This window comes from Nothoprocta perdicaria, unplaced genomic scaffold, assembly GCF_003342845.1.
Source record: "Nothoprocta perdicaria isolate Ctin4 unplaced genomic scaffold, notPer1 scaffold_59, whole genome shotgun sequence".
NCBI classification, from domain to species: domain Eukaryota; kingdom Metazoa; phylum Chordata; class Aves; order Tinamiformes; family Tinamidae; genus Nothoprocta; species Nothoprocta perdicaria.
Genome location: NW_020455854.1, coordinates 1,004,584 through 1,031,527, shown reverse-complemented (window position 1 = coordinate 1,031,527; position 26,944 = coordinate 1,004,584). Strand labels below are relative to the sequence as shown.

Sequence of the window (26,944 nt, the reverse complement as noted above, 5' to 3'; positions counted from 1 at the left end):
TTTTTTTATTTTTTTATTTTTTTATTTTTTTATTGCAATTTTTCGGAGAAAAGACCATACAAATTTTGGAGGCCTTAGAGGTGACTGTTTAAATGTTTTTGATGCCACATCACTTCTCTTAGACTGAGATTGGTAACTTAGGGACATGAGAACTGGGTGCATTCAAATAGTCACCCTTTAACATAAGCTTTGGAGAAAGAAGTCATGTTATAAAAATTGTAGATTTTGTTTCAAGTAGAATTTTTCCAGGAAGAGCTGTGCTATCACTAATTACCCTGGCTGCAAACTCAGCACTAAGGCAGTGCTTCACAATTCAGGCTCTGTAATCCCCAAGATGGTTTCTCTGCCGAGCTGCTTAGATAACTTGATAGGCTTTTGCACTTTGCTTCCTTGTATAGCAAACTACTAGGACATAATTATCTTCTGACTTTCACATACTCTGCTGTTCACTGGCTGCCAAATGGCCCTCCCAATCTTTACTATTTCCTTATCTCTATGTGTTTTGGAAGTCCCTCCTCACTGCTCTGTCCTCTTTCAGCCTTCCGGCTGGGATACGAACAGAACAATCGGATCAGCTTTGGGTATGGTAAATGGCTCCTCTTCTGCAATTCATCTAGAAGAGTAATGACTGTACTCTCCCACTCTTACTCATAGCACTTCAGCCCTGCAGTCTTCTGGCAGAGATGGATACAAACATTGTTAGGCTTTTAAGCTGAGAGCCACGGGCTCGCTTTTCTGCTTTGCTAAGGTTTCTCTTTGTAATGTTGAGTCTTGTGACCTAGCCTCTCTAGGTGACATTAAGAGCAGGCTTTCTATCCACACTGTTGCCTTTGATTCAAAATACCTACTTTGTTGTTGTTGTTGTTGTTTAAGAAAACTCGGCTGTGGGGTTTCTGTTCTTCTAGCTTGCTCAAACCTGCCTATCCCTATCTGTTCAGACTACATGGAGGAGAARAGCTTGGACTATGTCAAGATCCCAGTCAGGGCAAGAGCTTTTCAGTTTTACATCTCTATCTTCCTGTTTATTAATACGACAAGAGAAGATTTCTTCCCTATGTCCATAATAGGTGGACAGGTACTCCATGTGTTTGGCCATTATAGAGGCAAGATTTGCCAGGAGAGATAATACCTCTTATTGGGCCACTTGGTATAATTGAGAAAAATGGACACRCTTTCAGGCTCGAGAGCCCTTTTGTGAGGTCTGTCTACATGCAGCAAAGTTCAAACTGAATGCAGCTCTGACACAATTGCACCTAGTTTTGTTCTTTTAGACAATTAAGCAACTTGAAGGGGTAGAATTTAGTCTCCCATGAAGCAGAAAAGAGTGTTAGCAAGGGGAGGCCTGACAAACTGCTAGTTCCTGTGGTACGGCGAGAAAATTGAATCCTTATTCCCTTCACACAAAGAGAAGGGGCGGGTTGAAAAAGACATTTTAATGAGCTGTGTAGCTTGTATCTCCATTGAGTTCAGAATTTTTAGATTTTTGGCTCAAAAAGCAGCAAACTGGCCTTAGGAAGTCAGGAGGGCTGTCATTGGTACAAGAAGGTAAAAATCAAGTTGAGGAAAAAACGGCTGGGAAGAAAGCAGCCAAACTGGCTGCTGGCTTATTGAGCTAGTGAAACTGCAGCCCAGCCTCTTCTGTAGTGATTCACAATTGCAGGCAGGTTTCCTGCTTGATGTGGCTTAGTGTATTGAAATCCACATGTCACTAATCATTGCTTTTATAAATAAAAGACTACATTAATCATCTGTACCTTCTAATTTGAAGGTTGTAAGTGTGAATAAAAATGCACAATTCACTTTCATTCTGCCTGGCAAGAGGTAAGTGAAGCAGTTATACAAATTAAATAGCAGATGCATGAAGAAGTTAAGCAGCCCTCCCCAGGGTCACACTATGGGTGAGCAGTGGAATTTGGAATAAGAATATTTTATCAGAATGCCAAAAAATAAAATTCTTGCCTAGTGTTGCCTTGTGCATGAGATAAAGACTTTAGAATACTAGTCTTAACCATCTGCAATTCAAGAAGCCTCTTGACTGAAACGGGTTGCAAACCACTGTTTGACAGCTAGTTGTTTGTGCGGAGACAGGGTGGATGTCGGGAGAGGAAAGCAAACCTTGTCCCAGGAGTGCAGGTGTTAGGCCAGGGCTGATGAAAGGTCTAGACCTGGCCTGACCTGACTGCAGCACTTGCTGAAAGCAAATGCCAGGGGGAGAGCGTAAGGACTCTCCTACTCCTCAGGTACTGTCCCATCCTCCAGCTGTTTTTTTKGGGGTTCCTGAGATGAATATGATTTCCACATATTTAGTTTAACCCTTGGCAKTTTTTTTCTAAGAATCTGTGCAGTCTTGTCTTGAACTAACATGCATTTTTAGCATCTGCACATCAGGGTGGCAGATTTTGAAAAGACATAGTGATTACGTGTGCAGATCTATCATTTTAGCCTCATTCAGACCGCAGCTCTGAAATGCTTTTTGGAATCATGAATCAATTTAGGATCTCTCCTGCTCCCAGTGTACCAGGCTCATTGTGCAGGGCAGCCTAGTACACACTGTGCTTGGAACAAGGTAGGCAGCAGAAACGCTATGGAGTGAAACAGAAATAATTTACACTTGCAGAGCTGTGGGACGATCTGTATTAAATCATCCTGTATGCCTCTATCCATCTTTCAGCTGCAATATCCAAATATTTTAGAAGCTCATATGCTTCCCTTTGTAATGTTGATGTTAAGAGGCTTTTTGTCCTCTTTATATTGAAAAGACTGTTTCACTATCAAGGCAATAACAGCTTCGACCTCATTTGGTATTTATTGCAAGAACTCAGCTTTATCAGCCTCTAAATGCTATTCAGTAAACAGTCAGTGCAAAGTCAAACAATGAGAGCGCAGCCTTCTTGGAGCCTTTTACCTTTCCAGAACTGCTCCCAGAGGACCACTGCACTGTGTTGGCAGACAGGTGAGCGAGTTTACCTGGATAAAATCTTAGCCTCTGAAAATCTACACAGTTAAATGTAGCAAGGATGAAAATGTCTGGATGCAGATGAGGAAATCGAAGGATTTTTGTTAAGAAAGCAAAATGTATCTCCCTGGAGGAAGGAAAATCAAATATGCAACATAAAACCCAGTCACAGACCAGCTTGCCAATTCCAGCTCCTSCAGCACCATAGGCTCTTGCAGGCCTGTGCACATGCCCAGTCCTGCTAGAGCTGTGTTTCACGGAGGGCTGTGCAGCTCTTGTGCTCAGATGGGCTTGCAGGTGCCTGCACCTCTGCGCAGAGTCTTTGTCTTCAGAGAAGATGCCTATAATGGGGCCAGAGGGACAGCAGCGAGGCTAGTATGAAAAGTGACCTTCACTTGGGCTCTGCTGAGCTTATAGCACTTCATACCTTTCCTTTCCATGTAGGGTTTGCAATTACTGTGCTTGGGAGCTTTGAAAATCTCCATCTGATTTTGTGGCAATTAACAGTAGATGCGCAGCACTAGAAGCACTATGAATCCTTCAATCTGCTCAGACTGCTGTGCTCTTCCTGGTGGTTCATCCTGAGCATCCCATTGCACGTCTTGGCTGATGGGCCTTGATCCAAAGTCTGTGAAGGAGAGGCTGTGAGCAGGTTTGGGTTTTGCTGTTATCATGGTGGTGTACGAGGAGGAGGACTAGAGAGGCGTGAAGAGTGCGTCATGCAGGAAGGTGTGTGGCTGTGTATTAGCAGTATTTGACTTCTCCAGCTGTTTAATAACATATAAAGTCAAGGAGAAAAAAAATTTTAAATGCACCTGCTCTCAAAATAGCTCACAGCCTTGCAGGACTCTACCAAACTGGTATTGATCTCTGTGAACTTTTAAAAATAAATTCTTCCTTTGTGAACAGCAGAGTGCAGTTCTAAACTGATTAGGACTTTGTCTGCATGGCATAACAGCAGCAACTTGTGACTGTGCTTCTGGGGTGAAGGTTTTTCTCTAGWAAAGCAAAGCAAGTTCTAATTGCAAAGCCCATAGAAACATTTTGCAGAGTTGGGTTAGTCTCTCTTTCCTTGCCTCTTCAGTTCAAGCGGGAAGGAAAAACAGTCAAGAGCGTAGGGCCTTTATGAGCCACTGGATTTGACTGCCCAGTGCTTAAAGGAAACCCATCTGAGGAGGAAGAAACTTGGCTTTGCTGTTCTGTTTTTGCCATATTTATATGTGAAATTGTTGATTTCTGTCCTCCAGGTAAGAGTCTGAAAGGTCTTTGCTTTAGTGATATCACTGCTGGACATTACTGGGACTGTGTGGCTGGGGCAAGGGAAGCAGTCAAGTTGTTTTGGAGCGTTCAGCACATAGGAGTTTGGATGCTAGAAAAGAGACTGCCTTTTGGAAGCTGCAGAAACTATTTTGCCTTAACTGCAAATAGAGCTCCCTCCATGAATCTGTTTATTTTCTCCTAACAGAGCTGTGTTCAGGTGAATGTGATGTGTCAGCAAAGTTGACTACAAAAGTGGAGAGAAAAGGCTTTTCCATGTGCCTWCAGCCCCTGTTATGGCAGCTGCAATACTGGAGGAGAAGGAGATGCTGTAGGTCAGAAATGATGGGCTTGAGACTGGCAACTGGCTCCCAAGCAAATTTCCTTTTTGGGGAGGTTATAAGAACAGCTAGACTCTTATCCCGAGCAACAGCTGTAGTGGACTTAACTGCTCTGCTTTGGMAGTGCCTAGAAAACTGCTGCCAGGACCTTGTGCTAAGGGATGCAAACACTTGCACATCAGAAGTCAGTCTCCAAAGGACAGGCAGGTGAGAGAGATCAGGCAAAAGATTTAGCCTGTTTTCTGTGTGAGAAGATGAAGACAGGGAGGTGTCTCAGCTCACACTTCAAAGTTGCATTAAGGGCTCAAGGCTGAATACAGATCTCCAAAGCAAGAGCCAAGTGCTTCATCTGCAGCCTGTCTGCCCTGGCTTGGTAGATTCTCTGACCCTTCTGGCTAAGGATAGTGTCTTGTTGTCAGGCACAGGCTTAACAYGTACTGTCTGCTGAGTAAAAACATGTAAAGCCTCCATATCCTGTAGATCCATTGTAGGCAGCTGCACAGATTAGTACAATAGCAAGCATCACATGCAGAGAAAAATCACAAATGCTCTTGGGCTTAAAATCTTGGATATGCATTTGCTTCTGATCTTTGGTGGCTCCAGTGGCTATAAACCGTGGTGATGTGTGGAGATTAGGTTTGAATCCAGAGGTGCACTGAATTACAGTCTGCTCATTACTAGCATTTTACCTAATTATCCTTCTGTACAGCCTGTCCCTCCGGAATTCGCATTGTCTCTAAGTAGGCATAAGCAGCTTCTGCCCACCTGGAAACCTCTGTGGCCAGAGCAGGGCAGCACTCGAGCTGCAGCAAGCTGAGCCCAGGTAAACTCAACCCAGTGCGTTTCGAGCAAGCAGCTCCCCCCATACCTGCCACTAATTCTTGTGTCTTATGGTAATTTAAGAGCTTGTTCACCCTAGGATTTTCTCCTGGTGAGTTCCTGTACACCATAATCTTATTGTCTCTCAGACAAATTTCCAGTAAGCCAAATAGACTGACCTCCATGAGCAGGAATTCTCCCCGCTTGAAGGTTTGTGTCATGGGCAAAAACAAACAAACAAAAAAACCCAGTGTTATCAGGTTCCTTATGCAAGACAAGAAAGTGCCTATTCTTAAAACAATTATGTGTCCTGGCCTTCAGAACTGCCATAGTGACATAAGGTAGCTGTGGAAACCTGATTTTGACTGGAATTACTCTGATATCTCAGCCTTTCCCTCTTCACCTTCTCCTGAGCTCTGTGGCTTAACAAATGGGATGACCTCACATGCCCTGGGATCTTAATTTCTCACTGTCTCTCTAAAAGGTAAACCCTGAGCATTATCTTTCATTCCATCCCTCTGTTAACCATGAGCCAGTCCTTATGGTGATTTGCTTTGCTTTGCAGGAAGGTCTGGCAGGCGGATCGTGGGAACGATGCAAGGCGGAGACACGGAGGAAGATGTGAGTAACCACCCCACGGCCCAGAGAAGCTGGCAGAGCTTCTCTGGTGGTGCTTTACGTCTACCCACTTCTCAGTTAGAAAAGTAGTTTCTTAGCTGGTGAATCTCCATGCCACAAGCCTGCTCCTCCCTTCCTTTCCTGTAGACATCTGCATACACAGATACCTTCACATTTTATTTTGCTTTCTGGGCATTGGCCTGTGCTTTAACCTCAGCTCGCTATGTGTAGATAATGGAAGGTGTGCTGCAGGAATGCTGCCATCCGGGCTGTTTTGCAGCAGCGATGGGAGCTGCCAGTGCCTTAGGCTACGTGGTTGTGACCTTATTATTTCCTGTCCCCTTGAACTTCCCTGGTCTGCTTCTAAGGCAGCCCTTTGGAGTTTASAAAGCTGTAGAAGGGCATAGGAGACTACAAGGGAAGTCCTCTGCTMTGCACACAGGCAGCTGATGTTCCTCAGGACTCACTCCATTAGCATTTAGACCTTTGGCACAAGCTGTGTCTGGGTTTAAGTTTMTTGAAGATCCCTGAACAGGTCAATGGGAGTAGGATGGCCTGTTGGGCAGAGCCAAGATGATGCTGCTCTTGCTGACTGTCCTTGACCGTGTTCTTGTCARTTCTGGTTGTGGTCGTCCTGTCCCTGCTCCATCCTGTGTGTTTTCCTCTGCAATCTCTCTGTCTCTCAGAATTTCCTTTTGTTTTTAACCACATCCTGTTTGTGACCTTCTCCCATGTCTTCCTGTTGGCTCAGCCCCAGCACATCCAGGTGCAGAGAGCCAAGACCTTCTGCCTCTCAGTGCCCTCAGCTGCAGCTACCTTGGTTACCTCCTGGCCCTGACCTCTTAATGCAGGATCTGAGCAGGAGTTGTTAGGGACAGTGACAGGCTCCCATGTTTCTAAGGCTTAGGGAAGGAAACTTGTGAGACTGGTTGGAAGCCCTCAGAGAGTTAATCAGACTGTGCAGCTAAGGGGTCCCCAAGAGCCACCAACTGTGTGCCAGGCCTCTGTTGGTTCTTTGCTGGTGTGGCTCTTGTTCCTTCCTCCTCTCTCTGTGAATGGTGGGACTTTGACCTGGGCCAGTCCTGCCCCAAGTCCCAGGTGTCCTGCCCGGCTCAGGGCATCTGTGCCTACCCATGTGAGAGAGTTTTCCCTCTCTGTGGAGCACGAGGGCATCTCTTGCAGTTRCACAGTCATGTGTGATGAGAGGAGGCTCCACCACTGACCCCATCRCTGCCCTGGAGTCTGGGAGCTGCCAAGAAGGCAAAGGGAGCCCTTGAACTGAAGGTGGTTGCTGCCCCGTGCAGAGGGGCAGRGCGAGCCCAGGCCATGCAGCTCTCCCAGCTTTCTCTGCCCTCCTGTACCCAGCTCCGGGCAGTTGCTTTCCTGGGGGATGTGTCTCAGGCAGGGGCACCTGCAGGGCTCCTCTCTTGGGAAAGGGAGCTGCTCTTCCTTGCAGCTTATGCTCAGTTTCCCTATTCTGGGTTTGTTTGCTGTGTCTTTGCTGGAAAGCAATGTAACAGCTCTCAAGTATGGCACATGGCACTTCAGCTACACCTGCTTTGCCTGCTGCTCTCTCTTCTGCTGTCATTCTGGTTGCTTTCTGTTTTCTTTTGTGTTCTTGTGCGTATTTTTTTTCTGGTCTGCCTTTCCTGTTCTTTCCACCCTGACTCTCCAAGGGGGGACCTGCCCCAGCTCAGCCAGGCATGCGCAAGACCAAGGTGCAGGTAAGATTTGCTCCTGCAGTTGCTTTTTTCCACTAGTCCCTTGATTTCACATTAGGTCTTAATTTAACTTAAAAGCTTTTAAAGCTTTTACTAATGCAGATTTAGCTGAAATGAGGGAGGCTGTTATCAGCCTTGCTCTGTGTGGAAGGAGATGTGCAACAGATTGAATGAAGCAGCCACTGTCTAGTAAAGGGAAGAATTGCAGGTGAAAGCTAAAGGTGGGTCTTCAGCTCAGCCTTTCACTCCTTTGGGAGTAGTAGCCTGAGCTACAGGCTGAAGCCACCCCTTCGGCAGGACCTGCTGCCGCTCACTGGAGCAAATCCAGATCTAGATTCCTGGCCAGCACCTGCCCTGAGTGTGTGCTCATGTCGTGTGCAGGGGATGAAGCAACTTAGCATTGGCCAGAAGCAGCATCCTCTACTTGAGAGCTGGCAGAGATGCCTTGTGAATAGGGAGCTTTATCTGTTGGTAGCACGTAGCTCTGAGAATCAAACTAGCTGCAAATCCTCTGCTGTCTCCCGCAGGAGGACTCGGACGACAGTGAAATCGACCTGGATGATGATGATGACGATGATGATGAAGATGTGGAAGATGATAGCATGGAAATCTCTGCTGGCAAATCCAATCGCCGGGCGAGGAAGCCAGAGCCACTAGAGGAAAGTGATAATGACTTCTAACTCTTCAGCAGCAGGACCAGGAGGCATCTTGGAATGCAAACTTTGGACAGCCTGGAGGTCAGGAGCTAACAGCCTGCCATCTGAAAAGTGCTTGCCAGTCCAATTTCAGGAGTTGGTATATAATGTTCATTAAACTTGAAAATTAAACTTGGATTGCTAGTCTTGTGCCTCTCGAAGTATGAGCAGTTCATTCATAATTAGAATCACAGTAATGGGGAATGCTGTTATTTCCATAATTGCCTTAGAAGAGGCCTGCATGCACCACAGTGCCAAAAGTTGCACTCCAGTGAGCACTGTGTGCTTGATTTCCCTGCGTTTCACAACATCCAGACAGACTTGTTGGCTTAGTAAATCTGGATGGAAAGCTGCTTTCGGAGCACATTTAAATTGACTTTAAATCTGGCTTGAATTTATTTATTGTAAACATACCCCTTACTAAATCAAGGGCTTGTCTCTACAAAGAGGAGTGCCAGTTGGTCCAAAGAAGTAAAGTGAAAACAAGGGAACAAGTGAAGGGATTCTCAAATACCACCTTCAGTCCCACCGTCAGGGTATCAAGGCAGTCTCCCTCTGTATTTCAGCTACGTCAATGGGAACTATACTAAACTAAACTGAAATGGGCCATGCTTGAATGTCTTGAGAGCAGCCAAGCAGGACTGCATTGTAATTAGATCCGTACAAAATCAGCCTTTAAAACATACTGAGACTTCTGTGGACTGAGCTGTAGGTACTTAAACAGGCCAAAAGTTTAGCCACTATTGCTCCCTTTCGTTTCTATATGTGCCTGTCTTCCTTTTCATCCATGGGAATCCAGGATCAAATGTCCAAATTCAGAAATCCCTAGAAGTTAATGGGTACAAAATGCTTCTTCCAATTAGCTCTTCTGTTGCATTTTTTAATGCTATTTTTTACTGCTTGTGTCATGACCCTCATCTTGCCCTCTGCACTACTGGCAGAAGGGGAGAGGAATTTTAAGAGAATATCTCAAGATCTTTAGTTTCCCTCGTGAGGATTAAAGAAAACGTATGCAAGGGCCATCAAGCAATATGATAGGAGCTGGGCATTACTATAGGGTAGTGATGGTGCTGGAACTTCATCAAAAATTTATAGGTAACCATGCTTTGTTAGTCTGTTGATAACAGAAGAGTTTGGTAAACTAAGAGGTTCCATAGGTTAGACTGATAGCATGAACAAAAGCACACTGAGGTTACAGCAAAATGGCTAAAGTTTATACAGTGTATTGCCTGTTTTCTTTTAGTTCTGCTGTGTCCTCACAATTTATCTTCACAGGAGCAGAAATCAGTGTTTGATTAGAAGAGTTCACTTCAGTGGGTGTTCATCCAGGCAGATGAGCCCAGGCTGTTCTCCTGCCCTTCTCTTTTTTTCTGCATCAGCAAAGTACTTTGCTTCTCCACCTGAAATCTAGTGTCAGGTCCAACCCCTCCATTGTGCTGAAGGAAGGAATGCACAAGAATTATTTTCCCTCCGTGTCTCTGACCCTTATGGTGGAATCTTCACACTTCAGGCAGATGCTCATCAGCAAAGCTCCGAACTTGAACTGTCATGTCAGGAAAGGACAAAAGTTTGCAGGTAAATAAACCAGCATGTTTTTACAGTGACAAGGGGACATATGTGGGTGCAGTGATGTACTGAAAGGCGCACAGTTATACAGGTTTGAGCTGAAGGCTAGGGCCATTTTACACCCTATGAAGTTAATTCTCTTTACTACACTTCAGAGGAAGGAAATACGGAGCACAGGTTTCTTAGTGTTAGACATCTACTGCAAATTTGTTAGCATAGTCTTTTTTTGAGAGTTTCCTTTCCCTGGTGCCAAGATTGGCTGTTTTTAGGATCTGTTCTGAAAACATTTTCCCATGTAATGCAAGGAATCCTCTCTGATCCACTTCTCATATTAAAAGAGATGAATCTTGCCAAGAGAGAGATTTCTTACAAAATTGGGTGCATTCTCATTCTAGTTGCAATTTTAGAGTTATGGTTTTCTGTCTTATTTCCTAATTTGTAGCTGAAATGGAAAGCTGACTTCATACCTTCTGTATAGAAACAGAGCTCCTCAGGCAGCGCTGCCACCCAGCCTTTCAGGTCTTAGGGTGGCCGTGGCTTCTGTTGCAGGTTCTTGTGTGAGACACAAACAGCAGTGATTTTAACTGCCACCTCCCAGGAAATGCACCCTGCAACTATTTGACACCTTCAGCTGGGAAGTGTCAGTGTGTAACTAGATCTTCGTACATGTGCACAGACAGATAAAACATATTGCAGATTTTGTATTAGCTCTGCATTTCCTAGAGCTCCAGGGCACAGAACTGAGGCCAATTGAGGGTTGTTATCTCTGTCTCCTGTTGGTGTTCCAGGTGACCTGAGATGGRTGACAGCTGTGGGTGATGCACAGGTTTTGGGCAGGGCTGGCCCTGAGCCACCCCATCTGCTTGGAAATATTGGTGAAAGAGGTAGGGCTTAAATCACTCCACATCACTGTGTCCTGAGGGAGTTTGTGACTCAGCCTGTAATTCATGTTCCCTCTGCCTGGRAAAAAAAGGCTTTGGAAGCACTCCCTCCCTTTCAGTTGACAGGGCCTTCTTCAGGCCAGTGGGTCATTTTTACAGTGCCTCATTGTTTGCATTAGAAGATTCTCACACAGCAAGCTCAGACTCTGAGTTGCAAGCTGAAGTCCCCAGATTTCAGCAAGAGTTGCCACAGTGGTGGCATGGAGCGATCCTGACTCTGGACTTCTGCCAACACAGATTTGGAGTTGGCCTGGCTCCCTGCCTTGGGACTAGGTGTTCCTTTCAGCTTAGGTCCTGGCTTATCCCAACCTGATGCTTGCCTGGGGCCTTGGGCAAAGAGCAGCTCTCTGCTCCCTTCCTGTCCCAAGTGCAGTGCTGAGCTCAGGCAGCTCTTCTTCAACACAGGTTCCTTGCAGGATGTGCTGGGAGAATCACTGTGAATATCAGCTTCCTTAGGAGGAAGTGTGTGGAGTTTAACCACAGCTAAACAGGAGTTTGTTCCAAAGCTCAAAGAAGAGTTGGTGCCTTCAGCTCTGCATCCTGTGTTTCCACGAAGTGACTGAGTGCTCTCAACCAGAGGCAGCTTTTCTCTCCATTCCATAGCAGGCAAAGAACATCTGGTTCTGTGTGCACCAGCTGGGATTGCCTTCTGGCCACCACTGCTGGGCCGGTGCTGGTGGGAGTGACCACTGACTTTAGTGGGGAACGCAGCTGGAAGTCATTCCTGTGTGCAAGGACTTAGCACTGACCAGGCCTCTAAACCCTTCCTTTACAGGCTATGTCCTCCTCCTCCCACCTGGAGGCCAGTCACCATATGGCCCATACACCTTGTCCCTGTCAAAAGGCAGGATGAGCCATGAGCCCTCCTGTCACACTAGTACATGGTGTGGGATCTCTTGTCCAGGCAGCAGGGCTCGGGCCTGACAGTGTCCCCCAAATGTCACGTGTGATGTTCTACAACAAGAAGGGCAACACAAGGCAGCTCTGTAGCTAGGAACCACTTTATTTTCAAGTGTGCACTTAATGACATAGGTCGTCCCAGCATTTCTGCAGGATCAGGCCACAGAGCTCCTTGAAGATGTCTTTCACGGGACCGAATGCAGCAGCAGTGTGCGTTACTCCGGCTGGAGCAGAGCAGAGGATGGAGCAGCTGCTGCAGGAGGACTCRGCAACCAATCCATCTAAACCCAGCTCCTGCTGGGGATGCACACCAAGGCACCACCTGTGACACCTGCCTTCAGCAGCCACCCATCCAAAAGGTGACCTGCCAGGGGAGGACCCGCTCTGCAGCWGGGGCAGCAGGAAGACATGTCTGAAGGTCAGCACCACTGATGGCAGCAGGCCAGAACTTTTTGACAAGCTGCTCCCCGCTATAACATGTAGCCACATCAGCTACAGATGGCCCATCCTTGTGCACTGCTCTTCCTCCCACAAACATCCTCCTGTTCCTCCCCATCATTTCCTTTGGTCTTTCTGGTCTCCATTTTTTGGGATTCATGCCTCTTCCAAGAGGCATTGATTGAGAARTTTGACAGATTAAACACTTCTGCCATGCTCAGCCCAAACCAACCTGCTCTTGAGGGCAAGACAAACACCACAGCTTGTAGTTGCTGCCTGGAACCCTACAGAGACCCTGCACAGGCAGAAGTCCTTGCTCTGATGTGTCAGGTCCAAAGCACCACACTGTCTGATCTGAGCAAAGAAACGACAGACCTCTGGTAACTCTCTGGGACCARAGTAACCTGGAAACCTGCTGGATTGGACACTGTTTAGCCAGGTGAGAAGTTCTTCACCCAGTTCTTCTGGGATCCCTACCCTCGTGACCTAGGTGGAGGGGAGCTGGCTCCATGAGCAGAGTTCTGGGGCACTGCTGCAGACTCAGTCTGGCACGAGAGCAGTGCTCCTGAGTGGTCAGGATGTACCCGACCTGGGACTGGATCTCAGCACGGTTCTGCATTCCCTGGCAGGAGAGAGATCACAAGAGGGTTGCTACTGCAGGTGATGGGGACTTGGTTCCCATTTACTATGTGAGAAGAGCCTGACTCATGGGCTCTTTTCCCCTCCTCCCTCTTCCTTGCCCTCTATTTTGCATTTTACCCATTCCTGCAGCCCTAAAGATCCCCTAAGACCTAGATGAACAGGGGCAAAGTTGCAAACTCCTGTCTTTTAACAGGAGCAAGTCTTGGCTGTGGATCCAGAGGCTCCAGGCCTCAGCACCCACTGCTGTGAGCAGCTCCTCCTGGGCTGTGCTGGGGAGCTCGGACACTCTCCTTTCTCCAGTTTTCCTCTGTCAGGTGCGAGTGGAGGGCCAAGCAGCTCCCTGCACAGGTGTCCTAGTCGAGGGGACCATGTCCTCGCTGCAGCCAGCCAAGCTCACACCTCCACAACACAGTCAGGTGAGTTGGTTCGAATGGCATCTGAGATCATCTTCGCTCCTGACTGGCCAATGCGGTTCCCCTGCAGGCTGGGAGAGGAGAGGAGGGAGCAGAAGAGGAGAGGAGTTCAGGCTTGGTCACAGGAGGTGACCAAGATCTTGAGCGGGTACAGGAGAAGCTCCCCAACTTTACACCAACATCCTCTGCACCCTCCCCACCCCAGCCTGGAGCTCTTGCTGGGACCTTGGTCATGGAGGCTTTGGATTTGGGACTCTGGAGGCTGCAGGTATGAGGCAATCACCAGCCTCTGGGAAGCTGGAAGGGCTAAGGCAGCCTGGCCGTGTAGTATTTTGGAGAATATTTGCCTTTTAGGGTAGTTCTTTGCCCTAGAGGGATTGCTGACCCTGCAGGGAGGAGCAACGAGACCTAGAGTTGTGTGTGGATGCCAGCASTCAGAGAGGAGAATACCCTGCCAGGGAAATCCCTGCACAGAGCTGGGAACGGGGCGTTACYGGCAGTGGAGAGGGTTCTCATGACCAGCCCTGGGGTCTTCCTCCCCTGTACCTTGCCGTCTAGCTCAGCRCTCAGCAGTCACTTACTTCACGTAGGTGAGGCCGTGGTTTCCCTTCAGAGCYGTGGCGATGCAGATGGCTCCATCCATGCCCAGGGAGTTCTCCTGCAGGCTGCAGGGAGGCGAGGAAATCAGGAAGCGTTGACCAAGGAGACGTGACTGCAGGGAGGGAATTCCCTCTGCAGCCACAGGGTGCTGGCCTCCTTTTACAGGTGTGCAGCTCTACTTGTCCAGGTGCGTGTGTGCGTTGTGCATAAGTGTGTGCAAACATGGCTGCGAGGAGCATGTCAGTCTAGTGGTTTGCTACAATGAGAGGGCCTGGCCTTGCTGTCCCCTTGCTGCCCTTTCCAGGAAGCCTGGACCTACACCCGGGAGAGCAGGATACTCACTTGAGCCTGCGGAGGCTGCGGTTGACCTTCAGTGCGTTGGCCATTGCTTTGGCCCCTGTCACGTCAATGGAGTTTCCCCTCAAGCTGTGAAGGAAGACAGGCCGTGAGGAAGGGCAAGTGAGGCAGGCAGCCCGAGGTGGCTCAYGGCTCAGCCAGGCCCTGTGCTATCCATGGACGTGAGGAGAAGGTGAGAGACATGGCCCCTTGSCAGCAAGCAGACATCTGGATGAGCTGGGGTTACGCTGCCCACAATCTGGATAGCACACTACGGAGGTAGCAGCAGCTCTGAGTTGGCAAGTAGGATCTCAGAGCCCACAGGTAGCGGTGTCACAGCARCAGGGATTTGAGGGCCCCACCAAGCACTTACTCCAGGTTCTGCAGGCTCTTGTTGACCATCAAGGCCTCTGCCAAAGCTTGGGCTCCAACTGTGCCAACTGAAGCTGCCTGAAGGCTGCAAGAGAACAGGGACCCTTCAGTGTCTGTCCTGACAAGGCCACCACACTATGCCAGGTGCCCAACACAGCGCAAGCACTCACTGGAGATCTGCCAGGGTTGTGTTGACCTTGAGTGCAGCAGACAGAGCCGCCATTCCTTCRTCACCGATGGCGTTCTCCTGCAAGCTAAGGCAGGCAAGCGCTGTCAGCTCCTCACGCGTCCCCCTGGGGCCTGAGCCCCTGAGATGTGACTGCGGAGCAGACACTGATGGGAGACCTGGTAGCCCTCGAAGGGTTTGAGCTGCACCAGCTGCYTACTTACTCGAGGCTGGTCAGGCTGCTGTTGGACTGTAGTGCTTGTGCCAGGGCTGTGGCGGCTTTTGCCTGAATGAAATTCCACTGCAGGCTGCAGGAAGAGAGTGGGACGTGAAGCTCTGTTTCGTGATGCAAGGATCCCCATCCCTCCAGGCTCGGCACTAGCAGCCAGAGAAGAGAGCCCAGCACCCCTCTGCTCACTGCCTCCAAAGTAATGGAGGCACCTGCTCACCCCGTACTTCTGACAAGGCCTTTGCAAGCCTCTTGGACTTGGTATGCCTGATGCAAATCCCATGGGAAGACAATTTAGGGAAGCTGCCCTCATGCTGTGGCAGGGTTGAGGCTCAGGAATAGTGTCCCTGCCAGGTAGCCACTGGAGGGGCTTGAAAATGAGGCCTGAGAAGCGAGCTAGMTCCCAGGGAGAACTCACTGGAGTGACGTGAGCGCCCGGTTTTCCTTCATGGCTGAAGCGATGGCCTTGCCRCCTTCGTCATGCAGCAGGTTTGCTGCTAAGCTAGAGGCAAAGGGCAGAGGACACGAGTTAAATGCGGCTGGATGCATCTTGAGCACGGCTGTGCAGCAGCGGGGCTGCGGGCACAGACTCACTCCAGCTTCTTGAGGGTGCTGTTGGTCCGCAGGGCTCGGGCGATGGCAGGGCCCCCCTCTTTCCCAATGGAGTTCTCCCGCAGGCTAGGGGAAAAGAGAGGAGAAAGTGGCCTTAGGGCACAAGGGAAGTGCCAAGTCCCTTGCCCGCTGTAACCTTTTATTTCAATGATGCTCTTTCTGACTTGCGTTTCCATCAGTGTCTGCATCTCCATTCCCTGCATCTGCATCTCCAGGGAAAAAATGCTGCCCGCAAACAGAAACTGCTGCTTTTCCCATCCTTTTCTAGAGGAGGATAAGCATAAGGTGAGAGCCCACGGTGGGGGCTGTGTGCAGTCACTTTGTCCAAGAGCTTTGAGTGATCCTTTGAAAACAGGGAGCTAAACAACTCATGAAGTGATTTCTGTTATAAAGAATGGACTAAATCTAGCTAAGGTCACTTGCCCAAGCAGCTATCAAGGTGGACTGGCCTGTGAGCAGGGAGGTTAGACTGGATCTAGGTGCCGTGTCCCGCTGTTTTCTGCTCCTCGGAGCAGCTGGGTTTCAGTTGCACATCCCACACACCTGAAAACCGTATGGTTTGCCAGCTACCTTCCCCACTGTAACTGTTTCATTTCTAGGTCTGGCCAAACTGGTGCTCRTCTCGAGGGGAGAAAATTAACAGCCAGAAGAGACTGTCAGTGCGAGGAGAGACAGAGGCTGCTTTGGGCATTCGAGAGCTCTCCTGTGTCCCTGGAGCTGCTGTGCGAGCCCCACCAGCCACCGTGGCAGCACTTTCCCACGAGGAGGCCAGAAATGCTGTCACTTACTTGAGGTTGGCGAGTCCCTTGTTGGAGCAGAGCGCCCACGTCAGCGCGGTGACCCCGGCATTGCTGATGGAATTGCTCTGGAGACTGGCACAGAGGAGGGCATTAGGACAGGCCTTTCYAGGCTTCGCCGGGTAAGCCAGGGGTTTGTGCCTGCTGCACTGGGAGCCCAGCTATGGGGAGCCAGGGGAGGGCCCTGAGGTTTTGCAAGGCTAAAGGAAGAAGAAACGTGGTAGAAGGAGCAGTGGGAACCCAGCAAGGGGCTGTGGGGCATGGCTGGAGCCTGGCAGGAGTGGCAGGCCAGGAGCATCCATCCCACTAGGAYGGGACACCGCTCTGCTGTCCCCTACAAGGCCCTGCTGAGCAGGGGTGACAGGGTTTGGCACCACTTCTAGAAAGCCTCGTGCCCAGGCAGCCCACCCTGCACCTGCCCAGCAGGGACCTAGTTTCTGTGGCTGCTGGTCCCTGCCAGGGCTGGGTGACGCAGTCCGGGCCTGCAGAGAGCCCAGGAAGGGCAGCTTGGCTGCCCGTGCCCGCCAGCCCCCTGCTCCACGGCGCGGGAGGAGCCGGCCTCGCTGACTGCTCTTTCTGGAGGTGAAACCGTTTCCCTGACTCTGCCACCTTGCTCTCTGCTGACCTCATTAGTCAATTCTAATTGCATTTCAGGGAAAAAGCCTCAAACTACTAGTACCCTTCAAAGGCAGGAGAAAAATCACCGTCTGGGTTGGGGCTTAACTCCTTCAGTGCCTTTGGTGATGAAGGAAGGGCTGCTCCCCACGTTGCTTTGAGCAGTCCTAGCTCTCCGCCCTGCTGTGCTCTGCACAGCGCACRCGGGGCCTCTTGGCTGCTCAGCAAAGCAGGCACACGGGGACACGGGAAGGGCCTGGCGGGACTGGAAGGGGCAGCTGAGGGCGTGGGAGGGATCCAGGCAGGGCTGCTGGAGGATGCTGCTGGGATGAGGATGCTGGACTGTGCCCATAATGGGTGAGCAGAGGRGAAGCAGGACATGAGTCTGCAGGATACCAGACCTCCTCAGCTGAGAGCAAAGTGGTTTTAATTAACATTCCCACTCTAAAGGTATTAACAATGCTAGAAACCCTACCAGGAAAGGTGCCAGAGTTCACTGCCACGTGCCAGGCAGGCAGCTTCTCCAAGACCCCAGGGGGAAGGTCCCAAGGCGCCCCCAGCCTGTCCCATCTCGCATCTTCCCCTGGCCCCGGAGACACGAGGACGGATGATGGGAGACCCAGCAGCCCTAGGGCCGTTTGAGCTGCATCCAGCTGCGTGTGAGTGACCTAGGGCCAGACCCCTGCAGCAGGACACTAGGGCAGCCGGGGCTGCTGAGGGTGAAGGACTTACTCGAGGCTCTGCAGACTGTGATTCACCGTCAGCGCTTCAGCCAGGGCAGCAGAGCCGCTGTCTCCTACGGAGTTGCTGGAGAGTCTGGGACACGAGGGGAAGATGCATTAGCAGTGGCCACGTCRCCGCCAGCCCGCTGCGCTCGAGCAGCACGCGAGCTGCTTCGCAGGCCTGCCCTTTCTGAGCCTGAACTGTGAGCTGTGAGCAAAATACCATCTTTAGCATCCTCCCCTTGTCCTGAGGCATGGCCTCACAGGGCCTGGCCCCCTGCCTTGTGCTGCTGGAGGCTCTTGGYCTTTGTCTGGGGTAGCATCCCCCAGGACATGCGCAGAGACCCTTCCTCTTCGCTATGTGGTGGGCAATTTCCCAGCTGCCTTCATGTGTGTGTGTATGTGTGTGTGTGCAGTGGGATATGCCAGGGGGGTGGGTGCTTTTAGCAGGAACATTGGGATCACGGCCGCTCTCGAGATGGGTGSGAGGCCAAATGATATCCCTGGTTTTGTATCAATGTTGTCTTGTAGCTGAAATAGCTTTTAATGTCTCCACRGGGCCTGGGACCCCACTGCTCACCTCTTTGGGAGGGAAGGCTTGGCCTCCCGGTTTGTTTCCTGGCTACCTGCTYCCTGTTGCTGCTCAGGTTTCTAGAGCATCTCAGCACAGCGGAGCTCAAAGCCATTCTAGTGTCCTTCCCACCTGTGCGAACCCCTCTGGACAAAGCTGTCAAAATCTGCCCAGGCTGTGAAACCAGCGCCTAGACCTCGCCTGTAACTCTTGCCCACAGGTCCCAGGGGAGCTCCCTGCTGGCATCACCGCCCCTCAGCTCGTCCCAGCCGTTCACGCTGCCTCTGCAGACTCTTACATGAGCTCCTTGAGGCTGCAGTTCTGCTTCAGCGCCTCTGCGATTTTCCTGGCACCGTGGGTTCCGATGGAGTTTTTCTGCAGGCTGCGGAGGAAAGTCACCCAAGTCAAACAGCTCAAGGTACATCTCCATCGGGGTGGCACTCGCGCCTCCTTGTCCTCTTTAGACTGTTCCTCAGCTCTGGCAGTGCCCTTCTACCCTGTATCCATCCTGAGGATGTTTTAGGCCAGGAAATAGGCACTCAAGGGTTCRCTCTGTACATTTTTGACTGTCTCTAAAGCTACGGGAGGTCTTTGCCATGAGGAGTGGTGTGGGGAAGGTAAAGTGGGCTCACTGCCTCCCCTGGTTGGGAAGAACTGGGAAGGGAGAGCTACAGGAAGGGCCAGGCTCTGTCTTTCCGTGTGCAGGCAGCAGGCCACAGGGACACAGCCGCGCTGGGCTGTGACGGAGCCAGGGGGTGGCCACACAAGCAGGGCCCGGGGGGACGTGTCCCAGGCACTCACTGCAAGGTCGTCAGCCTGTGGTTGGTTAAGAGGGCCTCAGCCAGGAACACGGCGCCTTCCTCCTTTATGGCATTGTGCTGCAGGCTGCAAGGAAAGAGGAGCAGAGCGGTGCGGGGCGYTGCTGCAGCGGGCACAGGGCAGCGCCGCCGCCTGCCCTGCGCCCCAGCAGCCCTGCCGAGCCGCAGCCCGCGGCTCTCGGTGCCTCTCTCTAGCTTGGGAAGGGCGTCCGGCCCCATGCATCTCTGCCCCGGGCTCCTCCACCCTCCTGTCCCACATTATTTTCCTCCTCAGGGCTTGCTTGGCCAGAAGTATTTTTTTTTCATTTAGGAAGGTAGACTTGTGTCAGTCAAGTAGTTCAAATTCTAAACCCAAATCAGCAATGAAAAAAAATCAACTGCCTCTGCAGGGCAGAGGAGCASCAGGCTCCTCAGGCCACTGGCCCATGATGGGAGGAAACTCTGGATAGGATGAGGGATGGCTACAGGGAAATTTGTCCTGGGAATCTGCTCCCAGAGGTGCTGTGGAAGTTGAAAGGGGGAAACTTACTTCAGAGAGAGCAGGACTTGATTTTTTTTCAGTGCATCAGCCAGTGCTTTTGCTCCCTTGGGACCGATGGAGTTGCTTCGCAGGCTGGGCCGAGGCAGGGGACAGACAGACAGACGTTAGCAGACAGAGGGCAGCAGCCGTCCCCGTGCAGGGGCTGGCTCTGTGGCWGCAGGTCTCCAGGAGGGTTGTGCCCTGTTCAGGCCAAGTGCCACCGCATGGCAGGACCTTGGGCCCACCCTGCTCCTTGAGCCCTAGTGCCACTGCAGATGTCCCTGTGTGCCTCTGGAGCTCTGTGCCCAGGGGCTGCTCCTGGAGGGACACGACTGGGAAGCAGAGAGGTGGCAGAGGTCCATTGCAGTCGCCTTTGCTTGGCCCGGCAAAAGGGCGCTTGGTGCCACATTCAGCACCACTAGTGCCAGTACTAGCTTTTGGTTTGGTCTTTATTAGGGAACTCCTGGKCTGGAACTGCAGCAGGTGGGATCCCTAGCAGTGAGCTCGCTGTGGGGGTAGTGCTATGGCCATGGCATCGGTTGGTGCTCCAAGAGCCCCAAGCCCACAAGGCTCTTGGCTGCCCAGCCTTCCCCACAGGCCGTGGTGCCCATGTCCTCCTCTCCCCCATAAGCAGGGTCCTTGGCACCCCGGTTTGTTGGGCAGATGCCAAAGCTGCACTGCCTGCTCTAAGGGGCACCCACCATCACGACGTGCTCCTCTCAGGGGTGCCCAGAGCATCACCAGACCAGCACTGCCACCAAATCCACCCCCACAGACCTGGCCATTTTGCTGGGTTGTTCGGGGGAATCATTCACCCCTCGTTCTGCACAGCAGCTACAGGCAGCAGGCACTRAGGCCAGGCGGGTACTGCTGCGGTGGACACCAGGCCAGCAGCTCCCCAGAGCTGAATTTGCCTGGTCAGAAATGCACCTTGGGGACTGAAGGCCACCCCTAAGCTCGATAGAGGGACCAGCTCAGGTGGCGTTTGGCTCCACTGTGGCCATAGGAATGGCTGATGCACCCCCAACACCAGTGGGCTTTGCGTGGCACGAGCTAGTGGCAGGGTAACTTACTCCAGTGCCATCAGGCTCCTGTTGACCATCAGCGACCTGGCCAGTGCTTTGGCTCCCTTATCGCTGATCTGGTTTTCTGCCAAACTGCCAAGAAAAAGAAATTAGATATTTTGTGGGGAAGAAAGAGGCTTTCACAGCCCCTGGTAGTTCTGCCAGCCCTGCTGGCTGCACTGGGAAGGATGTGGTAGGAAGAAGCACACCAGAGGAGAGTGATGGAGAGAATCAGTTTGGTTTGCACTAGGACTCCTCCAGGCTTTGCAAAATAGATGGTGCTTAGAGGTCTGCCCCCCTGGGGGAACACCAGGCAGGGGACTGCAAGGACAGAGCAGAAAGCTGATTCTAGGCTTGGAATTCATTCATGCTGTGACTCGCCAGCATCTGCACTGAGGCTCCTGGGTTTGGGTCTTGGCAGCTCCTGTTTCTGCCTGTTCTCCTAACGCACCTCAGAGCACAGGTCTGTGCAGGGACGTTCAGCCAGAGATGAGGAAGGAAAGGGGCACAAGGAAAGGAGGTTTCTACCTGCTGGGGGCTAGGGGATCTGTCTGCTTGGAGATGGGCATCTCCTCCTATGTCCATCCTTGCCACGCAGCCAGGACCTTGGGAAGCAAATTCCCAGGACAAGCCGTATGTGTCTCGCTATCCAAATTATAGGTTTAGGAGTGGCAAAGGGGCAGGAATCTGGCTTAAAAAAAACAAGTTGGGTGGCACCAGTAGCAGCCCTGCCTGAATGATGGTCTGCACAGGAAGCAAATGGAGGGCTGCTGGTGGCAGATGTCCTTGAGAAATGAGGTGAGACAGCCTGCCCAGCTGCCATGAGAAAGTGCTTTCCCCAAGATGAGGTGTAAGGAGTTCAGCACAGAGCATGGGGACAAGAGAGCCCACGTGGGGCCATCCATGTGGCCCAGCCCCCTGGGGAGTCAGTGGGGAAAGCTGTTCCCCAAGCCCCCCCACCCTAGTTTCTTAGGTCACTCCCAGCCTTYACTCTGTGCATCCCCCTTAGCTGCTCCCCACAGGAATGGCCCCATCTGGGCTGGGCTGGGTCCTACCTCAGCTTCTGGATCTGACAGTCCTTCACACTCAGCATGCTGCCCAGCAGCTCCATCACGTTGTCCTTAAAGTGGTTGTTGTCCAGCCTGGAGAGCAGCACAAAGCAGAAGCAAGAGGTGCTCAGGACAGAAATGCAATACTCAGGGCAGATCTGCCTGCTGCCTCACAGTGCTGGTAGGTCTACGCCTTCTATAGACGCCCGAGATTCTGAGTTACAGAGCACAGAAAAAATGGGAGCAGTCCAAGGTTCCAGCTTGCTTCTSCTCCTGAAATCCCATGGCAACTTACCTGAGGTTGTGGCAGAAGAGGAGCTGGGGGAGCAAACTCTTGCAGACATTATAAGTGAGGCAGTTGGAGAGGTTGGTCTCCTCCACGCAGACATCGGAGACCTGCAGGAGATAGGCCAAGGCAGAGCAGTTCACTGGCGTGAGCATCCCGGACAAACTCTCGTTCTTCATGGCTTCCTCCACTGTTTTAGCGATCTCCATGTGCTGCATTTCATACAGGCACTGCATGATGTTCACTGTCCTTGAGGAGATGACATAGTCTGTGTTGAGGCAGCCCTGGAGGAAGCTGATTGCTGGGCTCCTGAAGCTGTTGTGCTCGTCCTTTGCCAGGAGCCACCCCGAGAGCAGCTTGTTAACCTGCGGGGAGAGAAGCCCGCAGAGGAAGCGCACAAAGATATCAAGCTGCCCGTCCTCCGCCTGCAGGGACCTCTGAACAGCGTTCTTGAAGTGATTGAGGAAGCCCAGCTTGGGCCAGGACATGCCGCTCTCCGTGAAGAGGTCAAATATTGCCCGCTTGGCAGCCGTGTAATAGTAAATGGCAGCTAAAAACTCCTGAATGGTCAAGTGGGAGAAATAATAAGCTGTGAAGGACTGCATCTCCTCCTTGAGCAGCAGTCTGCTGCACAAGCTGCTCTGCAGCAGGGAAAGGTCTATGCCATAAGTCTTCATGTCCTGTTCATAAAACACATACTTCCTTTTGAGCAGGCTGTAGAAGGCCAGTCTGCCCAGGCTACCCATGATTTTCTTGCTGTTGTTCATAGCTTGCTCTATCCTAAGTGTCTCTCTCTGCTTTTCTGGCCAGTCACTGCTCAAAGCCATTTTAAAATAGTAGGAATAGATTTCTGATAAGGTCTTAGGAACAACTGTCATTTCTTGGGATTGCTCAGTCCTGTTTTTTAGATAATAACCTATGGAAGAGCCAGAAATCCAGCAAAAGCCAGGAACTGTACACAAGATGTGTAAAGATCTATTAGCTTTGATGTGGTGCAGGACTTGACTGGATAAGTCTCTGTTGTCCAGGAACATCTGGTCCAAAAAGTCTTTCATCTCTGTAGCTCTGAAGCCTCTTATTTCTGTCATGCGGTCGACAAGCCCCCCGGGGATTTGCCTGGCCGCTGTTGGCCTCGAAGTGACCCAGACGGAAGCCTCCTGTAGCAGGTTGCCCCGTATAATGTTGGTGATCAAATTGTCCACTTGAATCTCCTTCTTAGGATCAGTGCAGACTACTGTGTTGGCAAAATCCAGGGGAGTCTTGAACTCATCCAGGCCGTCCAGGATGAGCAGCGTCCTGGCAGTGCCCGCGGAGATGCAGTTGGGCTCCGTGATGTGGGGGAACGCGCAGCGGATGAGCCTCTCGGCGGACAGTTTCTCATAGGTGTTGAGCTCCCGGAAGGTGAGAGGCAGCACAAAAAGGATGTCCCTGTTGATCTCGCCCTTTGCCCAGGTGTAGACGAAGAGCTTCACCAATGTGCTCTTGCCGATGCCGGCCACCCCCACCGTCATGGAGATCCGAGGGGGGATGCTGACCTTGGAGAGAGGCAGGAAGAGCTTCTCCAGAGGGATGSTTTTGGACGCGTTCCTTAGGCCTTTAGTGACTTCGATCTGCAGGATGTCGTGCTCCTTCTGCTGGATATCTGTCAAGCCCTCCACTAGCAGGAGGTTTGTGAGTCGCTGCGGGGGCCCTGTCTCTAGACCGTTCCCATAGTAATYCTGGAGGCTCTCCAGGTGCTTCTGCACCATTGGTTCTGTGTGGAGAGAGAGCAAATTCAGCAGGGATGAGGGGGAGAGCAGGAGGAGGAGCATTGCCATGAATGGAAACAGAAGACATGACCTTTGTGCCATTCCTATAAAGAGGGCAAGCACATGAAGTGTGGTAGGCAGCAGTGTGTAGCAGGACCCTGAAAGCCCTCTTAGGCTTAGGTGTCCTGAGCAGCCTCCTCTGGGACATCCGTAACAGCCCCTGCCCAGAGACTCCATCTGAGCTCGGCACTGGGCTGGGGGCATCCCCAGGCCCGCTCTGGGTGTATCTGATTGCAGCGCTCGAGGGGATGTGGCTGCAGTGGCCTTTCTGTGCCCTGCTGCGGTGCCAGTCCCTCAGGATGCTGTCTGTGTGGCGCTGAGCATCCAGGTGGCTCCCAGCACTAGCTTAGCAACAGTCATTTACAGTTTTAAATGAAGTGCAAGATGTCTTGTAGAGATCTGCTCGCTGGTGGCTGGCAGACACGGAGCACAGTGAGAACTGAGCTCCTGATGCCCCTGTTACCAGCCAGGCAGCTCCTTCCTGATTGCATTATTCCATTTCCCTCACTGAAAGCAGCAGGGAAGTCGCATTTCACTACTTAGGTGGCAATTTATTAAGCACAAACCTGAGAAGTTACTTTGTGTTTGATAGGGCTGATGTTAGGGCTGGTGCCTTTGGTTGGTGAGCCCAGAGGAGATGCCTCCAAGCTGCAGGTCAGCATGTCTGAGTGCTCTCTTTTTGTTTCTTCCCCTTCCCAGGTTGAGGAATAGTCGCAGAGGGTGCATGTCCTGCCTGAGGTGCTGCTGTATCTCTGATAATGACACTGCTGCRCTGAAGGGGCAGTGAGGGTTCATCCAGGTCCATCAGGCTGCCTGAGCGAAGCCTGAGCGAATTCCTTGGAACGTGCCATCTGCCAAGGTAAGGGGCCTGTGCTGTATTCCCCTCAAAGTGCCTCTTTCTCTCCTGTGACTCACTCAGGCCTAGATGCTGGCTTAGCCCTTGACCACCACTCTGCTCTGCCTGCAGGAGCATGAGCCATTGCCCCCATGTGGCCAGTGATGAATGCCAGGGGTGCCCATGGAGGTGCACCAGAAGCTGGAGGAAGGTCTCTCAGACCTGCCATGGAGCTATTCTCATGCTGCCCAACCAAGGTTCGAGGAGCCCCTGGAACAAGCCCATCATTGTGCAGGGCATCTGACCTGACCGAGCAGCTCAGTGCAGTCTCACTCTGTGCACATCCCAAGGATGCTCCAGCAAGCACCCATAACCAAAGAACAGACCCACAGACACCCATCTTCAGGCCCCAGAATGGCCTGCCTACCATAAACAGTGATGTGGAGGTAGAGCTGGGAGTTGGTGGTCTCGATGAAGGTCTGCAGGGACTGCGAGGCGTAGCTGCCCTTGCCAGCCAGGACGTCCACCAGGGCCCTCACCTGCTCCGGCACGGAGCTCACCTCCCGCACACGGTTGGCCTCCGCCGCYGTGAGGAGCTCCAGCTTCCGCAGGTAGCACATGATCTCCTCCAGGAACTGCGGTGAGATGGACCTCGCCAGCTGCTTCTGGTAGCGGTTGATCCAAGCCTCTGTGGGAGAGGAGAAGGGGGCCGGAGCCTCTATGAGCCCTGGGTACTCTGTGAGTGGGCAGTGGGCAACCACAGCAATGGAGCACCTGTGAGCAGGGGGTGAACTAAAGCCCCTCAGAGGGATCTGCCACCTAACGACATCCTCCTTGGGAAAACACCATCTTTAAGCTGTGGCAGGCTATTTTATTAGGAGCTGTTTGGCCAAGACAGCAGCTGTAGAAAGCAGAACCAAAGGAACCTATGATCATGAAATTACRTTTCTCCTTGGAAGCAGAGTAAATGTGGAGATAACCATCTAAGGAAAACAGTTTGTCTCCAGAGAGAGCCTTTCCCACTGTGTCTGCACAGCAGTCCCCAAGCCTTTGGACCAAGAACCTCTATCAATCTTCACACTTTGGCMGCCCATCTCACTGTGCTTGTAAAAGAAGACTACCAAGGAGATGGATTTCCTTGAACTGCCCATCTGTCTGGCCAATGGACAAGAGCTTGAGAACCAGTGTTCTGTGGTATGGATGTTGTGCCACTGCATCCCTCCTGAAGGGAAGAGGGATGGAAGCAAAGAGACTTGCACTACTGAAGACATCCCTTCAGTGCAAATTCCTCATGTCATTGCAGCAGCCCACAGCAGTGCAGAGCCACAGCCTGGCGACCCTGCAGCTTTCCRCTCTTCCAGCTTCAGCTCTGCTCCATCTGGCTGCCTCTTGCCTGCCCTCACTGCCACTCACCTTCCATGAGAGGCCTCCCGAGACATCAGTGATCCCTGGGCAAGGGGAGCTGTCTGCAGCAGCGCGGCYGTCAGCCCGTGCCCGCCACCTTCCCATGGACTGGCTGGCGTCCCCACCAGCCCGTCACACGAGGCTCCCTCCGCTGCACTCAGCCTTTATCCATTTTCCTGGTGGGACAAGAGGAAGAGCATCAGGAGCAATGTGGGAAGAAGGCAGCCCTGAGCTAGCGCTTTGCTCCCTGGTGTTGAGCGAAGGGGCTGTCTCCTTGCAGCGTGCTGGGAACATGGGGGACAGGGAACCTCCCAGGGCGTGAGAGCTCATCCTGGTAGCTGTGGGTGAGCTGTGTCCTGCTGAGAACAGCATGTGCCAGCTSAGGCCAGAGACGTGTGTGCACAGCCAGGCTGCCCGCTTGGGAGCTCCTCAAGGAAAAGCCTCCCCCCAGTGCTGGCACATGGAGACACTGGCTGAGCCAGTGGCTCCGAGCTGTCCCCAGCCCCTGCCATGCTCCCAGTGCAGCATTCTGGCAGCCCAGAGCTCCCAGTGCCAATCTTGGCACTGCCCTGCCTCATCCTGGGATGTTAAAAGGCGACGGCGTTCATGAGCTTGGCAGAGGTGGGTCCGTGGTGCTGCCGTGTCACTGTCCCACTGCCCAGACTCCACTCACCTTCCTGGTGCCTCCACCACAGCCATTTATGCCAGGGCTTTTCTTGGGCAGACAGGGATCATTTTAATTGTCTGTATGATCGCAGTGGTCCCCAGGCCATCTGAGGGGTGCCTGGCAAGCACTCAGGGGCCAGCATCATCACCCCAGGGGCAGCAGGACT

At 51.8% G+C, this 26,944-nt stretch overlaps 2 protein-coding genes across 7 annotated transcripts in view; one reads left to right on the top strand and one right to left on the bottom strand.

The window, feature by feature from the left end:
* The window catches only part of CLUAP1 (clusterin associated protein 1), a 52,659-nt gene extending 44,094 nt beyond the window's left edge, over positions 1 to 8,565 (top strand). For all 6 annotated transcript variants that reach the window (XM_026049106.1, XM_026049102.1, XM_026049105.1 and 3 more), the window contains 2 exons: positions 5,939 to 5,994; positions 8,240 to 8,565. In XM_026049106.1, coding sequence (XP_025904891.1) covers positions 5,939 to 5,994; positions 8,240 to 8,392 — 209 coding nt within the window. In that variant the 3' untranslated portion in view covers positions 8,393 to 8,565. The remainder of the gene's footprint in view (positions 1 to 5,938; positions 5,995 to 8,239) is intronic.
* Positions 8,566 to 13,287: 4,722 nt separating this feature from the next.
* NLRC3 (NLR family CARD domain containing 3) lies at positions 13,288 to 26,146 on the bottom strand. Its single transcript, XM_026049097.1, has 18 exons — positions 26,121 to 26,146; positions 25,247 to 25,395; positions 22,074 to 23,817; positions 21,785 to 21,871; positions 20,739 to 20,822; positions 19,675 to 19,758; positions 19,129 to 19,212; positions 18,626 to 18,709; positions 17,767 to 17,850; positions 16,411 to 16,494; positions 15,605 to 15,688; positions 15,429 to 15,512; positions 15,006 to 15,089; positions 14,786 to 14,869; positions 14,617 to 14,700; positions 14,250 to 14,333; positions 13,889 to 13,972; positions 13,288 to 13,378 (listed from the first exon to the last, which is right to left on the bottom strand). Exons 1-18 carry the CDS (start codon positions 26,144 to 26,146, stop codon positions 13,288 to 13,290), a joined length of 3,189 nt encoding a protein of 1,062 aa, XP_025904882.1.
* Positions 26,147 to 26,944: the final 798 nt, after the last annotated feature.